The sequence below is a fragment of the Danio aesculapii genome, chromosome 8, assembly GCF_903798145.1.
Source record: "Danio aesculapii chromosome 8, fDanAes4.1, whole genome shotgun sequence".
NCBI classification, from domain to species: domain Eukaryota; kingdom Metazoa; phylum Chordata; class Actinopteri; order Cypriniformes; family Danionidae; genus Danio; species Danio aesculapii.
In genome coordinates this window covers 14299481-14314238 of record NC_079442.1, presented here as the reverse complement: position 1 = coordinate 14314238, position 14758 = coordinate 14299481, and the positions used below count along the sequence as shown (strand labels likewise).

General features: G+C 34.4%; 1 protein-coding gene across 1 annotated transcript in view; it reads left to right on the top strand.

Moving 5' to 3' along the window:
- The window catches only part of slc15a4 (solute carrier family 15 member 4), a 165821-nt gene that overhangs the window by 105727 nt on the left and 45336 nt on the right, over positions 1–14758 (top strand). Inside the window, exon 8 of the mRNA XM_056463262.1 lies at positions 5493–5651. Within this exon, the coding sequence (XP_056319237.1) occupies positions 5493–5651 (159 nt within the window). The remainder of the gene's footprint in view (positions 1–5492; positions 5652–14758) is intronic.

The window sequence follows — 14758 nt, the reverse complement described above, 5'->3', positions numbered from 1 at the left end:
TCGGCTTACAGCACAATTTTCCTGCAGTATGCTATTTGTACCAATCATAACGCATAACTGAGCTTAATGAAAAGTATTCTGCATAAACAGAGATGATGAGTTAAGGACAGGAGGACCTGGTGCCAAAAAAGTCAGTGTCTGTGGTGTGGGATTACTTTGGATAGAGGAAGGCTGATGTATCACAGAATCAGGTAATTTATAAGACCTGTAAGTCACGTATCACGTCTAACGTGTGGAAAGCGTGAGGTGCGTTGCTTCTTTCAGCATTCAACATGCTTTGCGCTCGTGCTCCTTTGTCGTTTCTCGGCGACCAACAAGCATTTTCACAAACGATGACAAACTAACAAAACATTGCTGCAGGTCCGGTACAAGTTTTATTTATGAAGAAAAAGTACTGCAGTGTTGGGTGTTCTGTTTTTGTCTGATGTAATTAGTCTAGAAATGTGTATATTCCATAAAAAGTATGAAGCTGATCGCTCTGTTTTTGTTACGTGACTCGCGGTGCGCTCGCAGCAATCTGAAAGTAGAGATGTTTTCAACTGGGTGCGCATGGAATATGAGCACATCACTTCCAATGGAAGTGTGCGGCTTATTGGAAATAACAAACTTTTGCATGTAAATTATGCAGTATATGAATGTGACTATTTCACCGCAGCATCAGAAAGAGGTCTATGCATGGCAAAAAAATAAAACATCTGCACAAATACAAATGTACATGCAACTACTTCTGACATGGTCAAACAGAATGCATGCACACACAGTAGGTCTGTTCTAGAGACAATTTCTTACACCTTTACTAGGTGATGATTTTTATTTTTATTTTTGTCTGTTTTAGAGACATATTACAGGACTTTGATAAAGCTCAAAATGTTTTCCTTTGGTCTGTGTGTGTGTGTCAATCATGTTTAAAATCGAAATCGAAAAATCGCAATATTGTTCAAGAAAAATTTGATAGGTTTCTTTTGCCAATATCACACAGCCCTACTATCAAAGATATTTACAATGAAAGCTAAAGAAAATAAGTGTGTTTTCAGTGACCTGAAATATGAAGTAGATGTTCTTGCCGTTGTAGGGATGTACAGTAATGTAGTTTTGTTTGTAGTTTATGCACATTTTTTTTCTTATCGGATAAAAACCTCAGTACTCAACTCAATTAAGCACTTTAAATAATCACGAGTACCAAAATGCTGTATATAAAAGAAAAGATACAAACATGCAAACAGCCCATATACAATGTACATATAATGTAAATACAGTATTCTCAATGACCACTGAAATGTCTCTAAAGTAGGAGATGTTCTTAAGGACAGTGGAAGATCATTCCAAAGTCTTGGAACTGCCACGGAAAATCATCTCGACATGCCAAGTGCGATTATGGAACACACCGTAAATAGACGAGTGAACATTTTGAGTTACTTGCTTCATTCGCGCATCAAATTCACTTCACTTTAGATGTTGATTCACGACAAAGTTCAGATTACCCAAATGAGCGATTTATGCGTAAAATGCGCAAACGCTCATTTTGCGCCGCTCAATTTGCGCCGCTTCATTCACGCGAATCGGGTCATTTGTCCAGCTTCATTCACATAAATCATGTCATTCGCATTGCCTCACTCGCGTGAATAGTGCCGCAGGATGTCATTTCACGTCTTTGCATTAACAATATGTGAATCGCTCACGCTTGATGCTTCATTTGCGTCTGGTGTGAACGCACGATTAGAGCAAAAAGGGTTGATGTTTACTAACTGTACGTTTATTTCGCTCAATTGTTTGCATATATATATATATATATATATATATATATATATATATATATATATATATATATATATATATATATAGGTGCATTTTCAAAATTGATGTACATCTAGATGTCTCCATTAAGCATTTTTAACGTAGTATTCCAAAATGCATTTTTTGTGTCTAGTAGGGATGTTGAGATATACGTAATGTAAATTTAATCTTAAATAGATACAGATAAAACTAAGCATAAGGAGGGTTTTATTTTAAAAACAGACATATTAAACCTATTTTATTCATAAAATAGTTTTTTTTCGGGAGACATAATGAGCAAAATTCTATTTAACGTTGTTTTTGATCATAATTATGTGCATGTCTGCAGTGTGTACACAACTCTATTATGGTTTGTCTGTCCTCATCATTTGATGTCCCATAAATCATAAACAGTGTCTCCAAATGAGCCATTCAAGAATTTACCAGCGTAGGAGGCTGTACACTGTCTGCTATGTTTATCTTCTTTTAAGATGATTTAACAGCACTATTAATGTAAGAAATTGATTCGGATAATGGCTACTGAAGTTAGTCAACTAGTAGCTGTTGGATTTTACACTGGTGTTACTTTTAATACAGAGATCATATGTGATTCCTTTCCCAGTTGTTTACATTCACAGATGTTACTTGATTTAACATATTGTTTATTTGACAGTTGAGAGTGTGACATGCTGTCTGACAACCAGGTTTTTGAGCAAACACATCATACCTTTCTCAAAAAAAAGTGCTTTTTAACTTTTAGATTTATTTTATCTTTGCCATGATGACAGTAAATAATATTTGACTAGATGTTTTTCAAGACACTTCTATACAGCTTAAAGTGACATTAAAGCCTTAACTAGGTTAATTAACTAGGCAGGTTAGGGTAATTAGGCAAGTTATTGTATAACGATGGTTTGCTCTGTAAACTATCGAAAAAATATAGCTTAAAGGGGCTAATAATATTGACATTTAAATGTTCTTTTTTTTATTAAAAACTGCTTTTATTCTAGCCAAAATAAAACAAATATGACTCTAAAAAAATCTCCAGAAGAAAAAATATTATCAGACATACTGTGAAAATTTACTTGCACTGTTAAACATCATTTGGGAAGTATTTAAAAAAGAAAAAAAATTCAAAGGGGTGTTAATAATTCAACTGGCTCAAACTGTGTAGATTTAAAATGCATAGAAATAATAATAAACTTCTGTGGTGAAAAACATGGCATGTCACATGAGTGTGACTCTAGTAGAGAGGCTAATGAAAGACCAATAGATGCTTTGTTTTTGGTAGAGTATCTGAAGCATAGACTGTAAAGGCTCCGCCCTTTTCTGGAAAGGGAGTGGTTAGCAGTAGCTCATTTACGTTTAAAGAGGTATAAAAATGTGTTTTTGCTTTGACTCAAAAAAAGGCATTTGAGGAATCTGTGGGGTATTTAGAACAAACACGCTGCATGATAATTAGGTTTCATTTAGTAATCTATCCTTTAAATGCTGAAATAATATAAACAACTAAATAAATAAACTAATTAAAATAAATCATTGGATGTTAAAATAAAAGTGCATTATAACTAGTAGCATGGATAATATAAACCATATAAAAGTTTTTTATTCTTTTTAATTTGTTTAGTGATCTTTTTTGTAAATTTACTACATTTATAATTAATTTACTTTTATGTTTACGTTATATTTATTTTGCATATAAGACTATGTATTAGGGCTGCACAATATATCATTTAAGTATCGATATCGCAATGTGTGGTTCCATAAAAGTCACGTCGCAAGATATGCAATGTTGAGTCTGAATTATTGTTGACCAGGAGCTATACAGAATTTTATTTAATTACTGTATTTATACAAAACTTATACGATATATGGCAATTTTTTTTTATTTATTTATTTTTTTTTTTTTTTATTTATTTTTTTTTTTTTAATTTTTGTCTTGTTTCTAGTCCAAATATCTAGATTTCAAAGTTAAAACAAGATTATTTTGCTTACTCCACTGGGAGATAATGTTACTTGTTTTAGGGGAAAAACTCAAAACAACTTCTGACTTATAAATATTTAAATATTTAAAAAATATTTATAGTTGATCTAAGAATCTTTTTGATATTTGGACTAGAAATGAGATAAAAACAAAGTAAGAATTAGCAACTTATAAAGTTATGGTTACTAATAAACTAATTACTCATTTAATTTAAAGAAATTAAATTAAATTAAATTAAATTAAATTAAATTAAATTAAATTAAATTAAATTAAATTAAATTAAATTAAATTAAATTAAATTAAATTAAATTATAGCATATCAGGGGTTCCCAAACTTTTCAACCCGTGACCCCCAAAATAACAATTACAGTGACTCGCGAGGTGGTTAAAAATATACAAATTTTGCACACACTACAATATGTCTAAATAAACACAAGTGTATTGACAACACAAAAAAAGTCCAATAGCCTAAAAATCATAGGATATAATTTATATAGTAATTTATTCATTTGTATAATTTAATGTTGGCCGGTTGGCACAATGTTTTCAGCACATGTTTAGTTTTGGAGATCATTGTCAATGTCCAGTTGTTGCCTGTATTTAGTTTTAGTGTATTTGATTGCCACAAAGATGTCAGAAAGTTTAGCCTCTGCAATAAAATCAATCTGTATTGTTAATCTAATGTACAATCTAAACTGACGCACAATCCTACACTGTTAACGATTTTTGTAATCTACACAGTATTTAACTGTAATATGAACTGTATTTTACTTCAGGACAGTTATGCGGCAAGTTACTGTATTTTAAACTTGCATTGTGAAAATTACTGTATAAAATTACTGTATACTTTACAGCAAATATATACTATACAACAATTCTGTAAATACATATATAGAAAGTAAATGATGATGTAAATGTTATACAGTATTTTTACTGTAATTGATTTACAGGCGAACTGCTACTATTAAGTTACTATCGATGTTTACTATCGAATTTTATTTGCATGTTGTTGCTTTTTTATGTAACTATTAACTGCTATTTTTGTCTTCTGTGGGTTATGGATAAAATATAGTAATTCAAATAGTTAAATACAATTTATTTGACTTTTGGAAATCACCAAGCGTCCTCCTGTCATTGTCCTGCGAACTTTGGGACCCACTGGGCTATATATTAATTTATGTAGCACTGCGCTGTGCATATATAAGTTATTGCCATCCTTTCAAATGCAAATGCACATTTCTATGTAAATTCAATACATTAAATATTATTTTATTTACATGTTTTATTTATATTTATGTTGCATTTCAGGCTATATATGCATATGTTTGAGCTCTGTGCCATTTGTATTTAAGTTGCTGCCATCCTTTTAAATGCAAACGCACACATCTATGCAAATGTGGCTTATTATAGATTGCATCTTTTACCAGAAAGTCAGAGCTGTTTGTCTGCTCTTTAATTCAAAAATATAGAAAGCCGTGCAAATAAACAGTGCTTTTAGTGCAATTCATTATCACTGAATCCCCCTTGTGTCTGTCTGTGAGCACTATATATATTTCTACATGCAGAGGGCTTTTTAAATGAAATCACTGTTGCACATCATTTTTTCCCCCCAAAAGACTGCTTTTTGTGTATGTGAAGCGTAGAGTGCCTAGGATGCTTTTTCAGGTTGTAATCATGCATTCGAAGCAAACTTCAGACTTTCATCATTGATTTCTGCATCTGCTTGTGTTTGTAGGTTTGGAGTTTGCCTACTCCGCAGCCCCTCGCTCCATGCAGAGTGCTATAATGGGCCTGTTCTTCTTCTTCTCCGGGATCGGCTCCTTTGTGGGATCCGGACTTCTAGCTATTGTCTCGCTCAAAGCCATCGGATGGATGTCTTCGCATAAAGACTTCGGTAAGACTCATGTAAAAGCATCAGAAGGTAGAGCAGCATATGTGAATATTAAGATCTGTAATGAAGCAGATGCCTGGGTTTTGATTAGTGTGTTTGTTTATATGATTGTGCACATGAATATTAATGCGCATGTGTGTGTGGGTCAGGTTTTGCTGCACCGAGTGGACCAAATGTCCCCATAATGATCAGAAAAGCTAAAATTAGCTATATTGCGAAGACCTTTGAGAAACAGGGGTTGGTAAGCATACTTAATTATGACTTAATGAAAATGGTAAATGCAGAAAGGTTTGTCTGAGGGTCAAATTGGGAAAATAACACTATAATTTTGCACAGTTTAAAGTTTTGTATTCTCTTTTAAAAGTTCCTGAAGTTTGGAGGTCTCCTACAGTAAGTTTAAATGTGTCCAAGGTCAAAAAACATATTCATATGCATTGCAGCATCATCTCTGTTCTTACACTAGCTATGGTTCCATCCAAATATGCTATTTAGATGTATGCACAAAACTGAAATATTGCATACAATTTATTAGATTTAGAATAAAGGACAAATATCAAAGAAAAATGTAAAATGCTATGGTAGCCAAAGCCACTTTGGGTCTTTGTTCTTATATATTCAGAAGACAAAGACGTAACGCATGCTTGGAGGCTTTTAGAGGTGCGAGACCACTTTTTGGGATCTTTGATTATGGACTTTGGTTAAGACATTTTAGAATGAGTAAAGCAATGTTTCAGATGTTATGCAAAGTGGTCAGTCCGCTCGTTTGTCCATTAATGTCATTTCGTTGTGGTCAGTTTTATAATCATATATGTTAAAATAAAATCGCATGACTTTTTTTGATGCACATGCTGGACTTTATTCGGTAAATAGGATTCCATTGTAAAATCCATTCAAATTTTTGGCTCATCTTGAGCCAATGGTATTTCCATTAACACTGTTTTCATGCAATATTCCTAAATGCACATAATAAAAGGTCGATGGCAACTAGGGTTGGGTGATATCAACCAATTTGGCATCGTAAAATGTCTGATGTGAAACATCGCGATGGACGATGGCATTGTTGCCATAGGTGGCGGTGAATTAATTATTTATGAATTATTAATTCATTCATATCGAATTAATTGTCTTTAGCCTAACATTTCAACTCCCTGCATGGTCTTTGTTTTACCCATAACCAAATTATAAATAAATAAAAATAAGTTACACATAAATTACCACCTTTCAATCACTTTTTCTGCGGGCATGAATAGGCAGAGTGATTCGTGTCATTATAATGGCGTCAACAAACTTGGTTGGTAAAAAAGGTGCACAGCCAACAGTATCTGAGGTTTTCGCTAAATTTACTAAGTACAAGCATAAAAAAGCAAAAGATTGAAGCAGTGTACTGATGCTGTGACACGTTACCTGATAGATCCAAAAGACTGAAGAGTTGTTAGTAAGAGAATAATTAAATATCATGGCTGCATTTACACTGCAGATCTTAATTGTCGATTCCGATTCTGTGACTGTATCCGATTAGTTTGCTGACCTGCTTACATCATCTTTTAAAAGTGACTCGTATCCGATTGTATTTACACAGCACACGGCAAAAGGCGCAATGAGCAGGAAAAAAAGAGATAACTGATTATACATATATATACGTATACATAATTGTCATGCTTTAGAAATGGATGCTGAGTAGATTAACTTTAAAGAGGACCTATTATGCAAAAGTCACTTTTATTAGGTGTTTAAACAGAGTTCTGTCACAGTAGTGAGTGAATATATCCAGTCTCTCATGATAAAAATTAATTGATTTTAAAAAAATGTATAATCACACTTGATTAAAAACTCTGCAGAAACACTTTGATTGACATTCTCCCTTTATACATGTCATCAGAGGGGGAAAGCCCCATCCATTAATAATAATAATCTTCCTCATTAGCATAATAACAGCCCTGAGTGAGAAGCAGCCATCTGCCATTAGGGTTTTCACCTGCTCGGGCATTTGTAGCTCCGCCCTCTTTTGAAAAGAGCCCAATCTATTTAAATAGTGGTCTCAATTTAAATTTAAAGCAACAGTCACCAAAACAGCACAATTTGGATCAAAGCCCAAAAGGGGCAGTTTTTAAGGAGTTTTAAAGCATTATTTGTGTGTTATTTTGAGCTGAAATCAGTGGAAATCAGAGACGAATTTTACATCTCTTAAAAACTGGCTGAATAGGTCCCCTATGACATCTTGCTTTTTACTACAAAGACGACTTTTTGTGTGTAAGTAAGAAAGTAAACAATGTAAACAACTGGCAGAAACGATGACATAAACAAATGAATAACCATCCATAATTCAACACTATTGTGTCGTTGGACTAAATGTGTTCTTTGGGATGTTGTTCTGAGGACTCTTACCTTTCAAAAAAAAAAAAAAAACGTGATGCACAGCAATGGATGTGTGTGTGTGTGTGTGTGTGTTGTTATTACGATAAGTCTGTACTCCATATCTAAGCATGTTCTTTACAACTTACACAAATGTAGCAAATACATTCCTTATAAGCTTCCCATTGAAAGACAACTAGCTACAGTGGCTTCTTGAGGGTTGTAGCTTTGTACTAGATGTATAGTTTGTCAAGATGTTCTTTTTGATGTAATCTATTCGTAAACACTGACATGTGCAAAAACAGCACCCCAGTGTGTCCACGTCCTGGTGCTGGCTTAGAGGTTTAACATTGTGGAAAGGCATCTTTTATCAACACGTTGACAACTTAAACCAAACACTTACAAGCATCAAATACAGCTATTCCATTTAAAGACTTCTCAAAGTAGATGTTGATTGGGTGGCCAATGAACATCATAAGCTGGCAATGCGCAATTTTGTTCCAATCCTATGTTGATCTGTGTCTGAAATAAGATGATTATTGATGACTTCTTTCAGGTGGTTTGCAATTTGGCTCTTTTTTTCTTGGGAGACAATAACTAAATGTATTGCGTAGTTTGATCTTGTGAATCGTTGTACTCTTTTTGCTTTCACAAAGAGCTGTAATGAACAGTGTTAAAGGTAATAATAATAATAGCAATAATAAATATTATTATAGGTCATTTTAAAAAGATAAAGCCCTTTTCAAGCAATTTGGCACTTTTAAGAAACACAATTTTGATGCCATCTTTATTTTCCTAACCTAAATGATGTTCAAATATCCTGAAAATCGATGACTTCTATGTTCCGTCTTGATGAATGAAATCGATGAAGAAAGATGGTCCCTGATCAGCATTCTGTTTAGATGCAATTTATTGTAATTATGCCAAGAGGAAAGAGGTCGTATAGCTTTCAGCTCTCGCTTGTGTCAGAGATGAAGTGACGCGGTGAGCACACATGCTTGATGGATGATGTGTGTTTTATGTGTGCGTGTACACGTCCAGCAGCTTGAGTGCAGTCATCTCTAGCCAAACCTCAGAGGCCATTGCTCACTTGGTCACTTTTTGACTGTGCGCTTGTTTATTCATATACTCTCTCCATTTCAATTGCTGGAAGTTGTTAGACCTTTGAATGAGTGATGAACTTTGTGTAAAAGGTTTAAGAAATATATCAAGCTTTGTTGAACTGTGTGTTTATTTTAAACATTCATCTCTTCGTCATTTTAGAAAGCCATTTTGAATTGTTTTTAAATGCATATAGGGCCGGATGGAACCTGCGGACGTAGATTTGCGGAGAATTTTGGTAAAAATCTGCGGATTTCTGCGGAATTATTTTGATAGTATCATAACTAAAACCTTAATATGTGAAATAAAAAAATTATATCTTTTTAACTTTTATTTAATGTTTAAAATGCAAATCCAATTAGATTCACTTAATTTGGTAAACAAAGCAAGTCTCTCATATACAGTAATATATCTACTAAAAGACAGAAAATATTACTTTAGACACTGCATTGTACATAAATCAGATGAACATTTTCATAGTCAATAATAGTCAATAATATTACTGTACTTAATTTAAAAACTAAATAAATATAGATTTACACACATTTACTAAATAAAATTTAGTAAATAAACAGAATTAATGATGGGCTGAAAATCTGCGGACAATATGTGGAATTCTGTGCACGCAGATTCCGTGTGGGCCTTCATATAGGTCACATAGTAGAATTTTGCTTGGTCTACTGTAATGCAACTTTAAGATTTCTCGGTATTGATCCAGATTCAAATTATAATATTGGATTAACCTTAAAACATTATCATCTATGGAGTTAAAACAATAGTTTTTTTTTTTTAAATGTTTTTTTAATAATTATAATTCTTCAGCATCAATCATTAATGCATATTCATTTGTTGAAAATATGGATATCTTATATAATTCCATTATTGGCCCAAATTCCATTATTTTTTCATTCAATTTTGCAATGGTTATGTCATGTCGTAATATATAATAACATATGCAGTTAAAATGTTTTAATTAATTATGAAACATATGCATTTTGACATCATACAGTTAACCCTAACAATAACTTAAACCTGTATTTATTTCACAATTTCTTCATTTTAAAACATTTTTGATTGTCAATAAGGCACTTGATTTGTTGATAAATATTTTTAAATGCTTTTTGAATTTTTTGAAATGCTTGTGAAGTGTGTTCATGTTCTCATATAGTGAGACAGCTGCCGCTTATAAAACAAACATCATGCATGCTTGAGTGTGTAGCTGATGAAACTGTGTTTTTGTGGTTTAATATGCATAGAGAGTTGACCATATTTTAATTTGAAGTGTGCAGTCTACAAACTTTTGATTTATTCATCCAAAATTGCCAAATTCCATGACATTTTGCATAGTAAGTCTGGGACATACCAAGCCGGTGTTACAGAACTAGCTAAAATCCAATGAAAACTGATTGTGCTGTTGCCTTAAGTCAGCTGCATCTGGTTCTGTCTTAACCAAAAAAGCTATGCATGAACACACCAAATGGATTACAGCTCACTAAAAACATCTCTAAAATATAGAAAAATTACATGAATAAAAAGTGTACATTATTTAAATAAGGCAAATGAGTTGGTTAACCAATTTTAATGGTGTACACCTATTGTGCAGCCAGTTTAGATATCATTTTATCCTCTCTAAGTTAGGCATGGGCCGTTATAAGATTCTGACGGTATGATAACCTTGGATAAAAATATCACGGTTTCACAGTATTGTCATTATTTCTCTAAAATATATTCTTTGTAAATGTCTGGGTAAAAAACAAAAACTTTTCCCCCATTGAACACAATTTATTTTATTATGAGAAAGATTTAAAATATTTTGGAACAGTAAACATGTCAGGCTAAATGATTTAAATGATTTATTGGCTTCTGCTGTGTTCATTAGATTTAAAAATTTTCTTTACAATTTAAAACGACATTTTTGGAGATCTTTTCTGCTGGTGATACTGTTGTCTTAAAAAACAAACCAAAAAAAAGTGGAGCAGTCGGTTGTGCTGTCGCCTCACAGCCAGAAAGTCGCTTGTTCGAGCCTCGACTGGGTCAGTTGGGTCATAGTTTCCTCTAGCTGCTCCGGTTTCCCCCACAGTCCAAAGACATGTGGTATAGGTGAATTGGATAGGCTAAATTGTCCCTAGTGAATGAGTGTGTATGGATGTTTCCCAGAGATGGGTTGCAGCTGGAAGGGCATCCGCTGCGTAGAACATGTGCTTGATAAGTTGGTGGTTTATTCCACTGTGGCGACCCCGGATTAATAAAAAATCTAAGCCGAAAAGAAAATGAATGAATGAAAAAAATTTTTACATTAAACCATAGGAATGGTATAGCAGAAAATTTTGTCAGTTTTAAAACTTTTCCGAACCAGGGAATACTTGAAAACGGTTATCGTCCCATACCTACTCTGAGTATATAGTAAAGTTTTTATGAGTCGTTTAGATTAAAGAATGCATTATTTAAAGGGCACCTAGGTTACCCCTTTTTTCACATTTAATATGAGTCTTTTGTGTCTCCAGAATGTGTCTGTAAAGTTTCAGCCCAAAACACCCATCAGATTTTTTTATTAAACATTTTATTAAATTCTATTTAATACATTTTTGCACCAGGAGGCGGTTTTGGTGTACTGTGCCTTTAAGGCTAGTCCTCCCCGGCCACCTTTTCTCAACTGCGTCAGACAACAGACAGACATAAAGAAAGAAGATCTCACGTAGCGTTTGTGAGAAATACTACAGTAAGAACTTTACCAATGAGTTTGTTGTAGAGTTGTTATGACGAGTCACACACAATGTCGTTACAAAGTTTACGCACACAGACATCGCGCGCGTTTAGCTTTGCGCTCTTTTTGCACACATATTTGACAGGATACAGGTTAATCTCCACTGCTGTATGGATATCTGTTATGTTAATGTACAAAATAAACCTGATTTAACGTCCACAAACCGAGATTGAAGCGTCTTCCTTTATAATTGTTCTGACACGCGGCTGTGCTGTTGAAGTAAAGCTAAGCTAAATCGCTGTAATTCATTACACACGTGCACTGTTTTAAAACATTTTAAACTTGTAAAACTCACTCTTGATCACATTTGATGATGATTGATGATCCTAGCGAACTGAACAGACCTTTTATTCCCGGTTGCTTTGCGCTCGTCCTCTCTTGTTGATATGATTATACACGTGTATACCAGGACATGATAATAAGCGCAGCTGTCAATCAATTCGGTGGGCGGGGGGACCACACTCATACGTCAAGTTGCGCTCCAAGTGGTCCACCGTTTTTATGTTGTTAAATTGAAAAAAAAGGACTGGGTGTGTTTATATCACCCCAATATGACGGTCCATACACTATATCTACACATATGTCTGTCCAAACAGCTTGAAAAGTCAATTTTTCACCATGGGTGTCCTTTAATATTGCTCTCGCTGCTCTGCGAAAGTGAATCAAGCTTAAATAAAAAGCAAATGCAAAATGCATACAATTAATGGCAGCTTTAGAAACCGAAAGCCTTTTTAAAAACATTTTTATATTTATAAACTACGCCCGTACACATTTTTTAAGTGCCAGAAAGGTGCATCTCTGCCGGACTCTATAGAGCATGTGAGATTGTATGTGTAAATGTTAACAGTTCTTACACACACACACAGCGCGAACAGTACAAAATGAGTAGGACAAGAGAATATTTTACACTGGTAAATCAATCACGGAAGTTTGGTTATCTTGGGTGGATACAAAAATGTGTAAAAGTGATAATAGTAAAAATGTGTCACCAAATATACTTGGGCAGCTGTTAATATTTTTGGGTGGCCCGATATGTGGGAAGTTTATGTGTGGAAGCACTGCACTTGCTTGCAGGAGTGGATATATCTTTCCATAGCTACAGGTGGCAGTAGTGTGTATTGTCATTTCACAAAGGCAAACCGGAACTAGTGCTGCACACATACAGTACATACCATTTTCACAGAACTGCTTTCTCACCACAGAGGGATTCGCTCATGGAAATATGTCTGAAAATCTGATAAGCCATATCATTTGCAAATAATTAAGAAATAAGACAAAATGACCGCTGGCTTCTTTGTGTTCCCTCTTGTGTTGTTTGCTTGGTTTCATTACTTCAGTTTTTGTTCTCACGCTCCGATTCTTAGCTGAATAGCCAATCAGAGCACTCTTTCACCAATACCAATTTCGATTCTACATGTTGAGTCAGGCAAACTCCCTCAGACATGACCCATGACGAGAGTGACATGTGTAACACACCAATCAAACTAAACTGATAGGTGCCCAATGGCAGTGTGTGCCGGTGTTTACATTAAATTCTGTTTTATTGACAATCTTTTCCAATTCCGTTTATGCATTGTCAAAAGCAGCTTCATATTGTCCCTGGCGCATTCGAATAAAGTAAGCTTCTGAAATTCCAGGAGATCGAAAGCAACACCTGAGTCCCAGGTCTCACATTATGAATGTGCACGCTAATTAAGGGTCATGTCAGACATACACCAGAATAGGTTTGTAAATCTGTCGCAGTGGAGACGATAAATAGCACAAAGGAGTCAGTAGATGGATGTGATTTCCATCGCGACGACAGTTCAATGGTCCAGATGTACTCGCACCCATTCGTGGTATGTGAGGCAAGTGAACAGTTTACACACAAACCGCTTCAGCACCCATTAATACAGACACTCAGACAGGTGTGAGGCATTTCGGCTAATGGCAGCGGTGAGAGTGCATCTACTTTTAAATCTGTCTCTCTTTTGCTCCTTTTGTTTGGCAAGCACATTAGAGTGGGCTTTAATATGAATTATCTGACTCTTTTTAGAAGACTTTTTTGCCACAATTAGGGATAGCAGACAGATGACAGGACAAATTGCAGTTCTTTATTTCTTCTTTGACACTTTGAAAGAGCTTTCAGTGCCTATAAGCAATTACTTTATGGTATATTCAGAGTACTAATTTAATTTCCTCTGTCTGAATGATGAGTATAGTCTACTTCTACCTTCTCATAAAGTCACTGTATGGAATGTATATGCTAGGTGAGCAATGCCTGTAGTTTTTGTTGTTTGTTCAACATTGGTGGCTTTTCTGCAAACCATTGCATAAGAAGGAAAAGTGAAAGTCGTGTGTACTAGAAAGTGTCAAGGTCAAGATGCACACTGGATGTAAGCATTCACAGCGAGTCAGTTGGTAATTGATTGAAATATGTCACTCTTTAAATTGATTGGAATGTTGGAGGAGTCCATGCAGAAGACACCATTGTATGTATTGTATTCATATACTGCATCCAGGGCTGGACTGGGGCAAAAAATCGGCCCTGGCATTTTGGGCCAGAGCGGCCCACTAAATTCAATCAAAATGCTATCTATCTATGCACGTCCAATATTTTTATCAACTCATATTCTATAAAACACAAAAGCCATATATATGAAATAAATAAATAAATAAAAACTTTAATCTCAATTTAATTTCTGTATACTGTCCATAAAGATATTTGTTGAGTTCTAAAAAATACACTATTCATTCATTTATTTTTCTTCGCATAAGTCCCTTATTTATCAGGGGTTGCCACAGTGGAATGAACTGCCAACTATTCAAGCATGTTTTATGCAGCAGATGCCTTTCCAGCCACAACCCAATATTGGAAATCACCCATACACACTCATTCACACACACTCATACA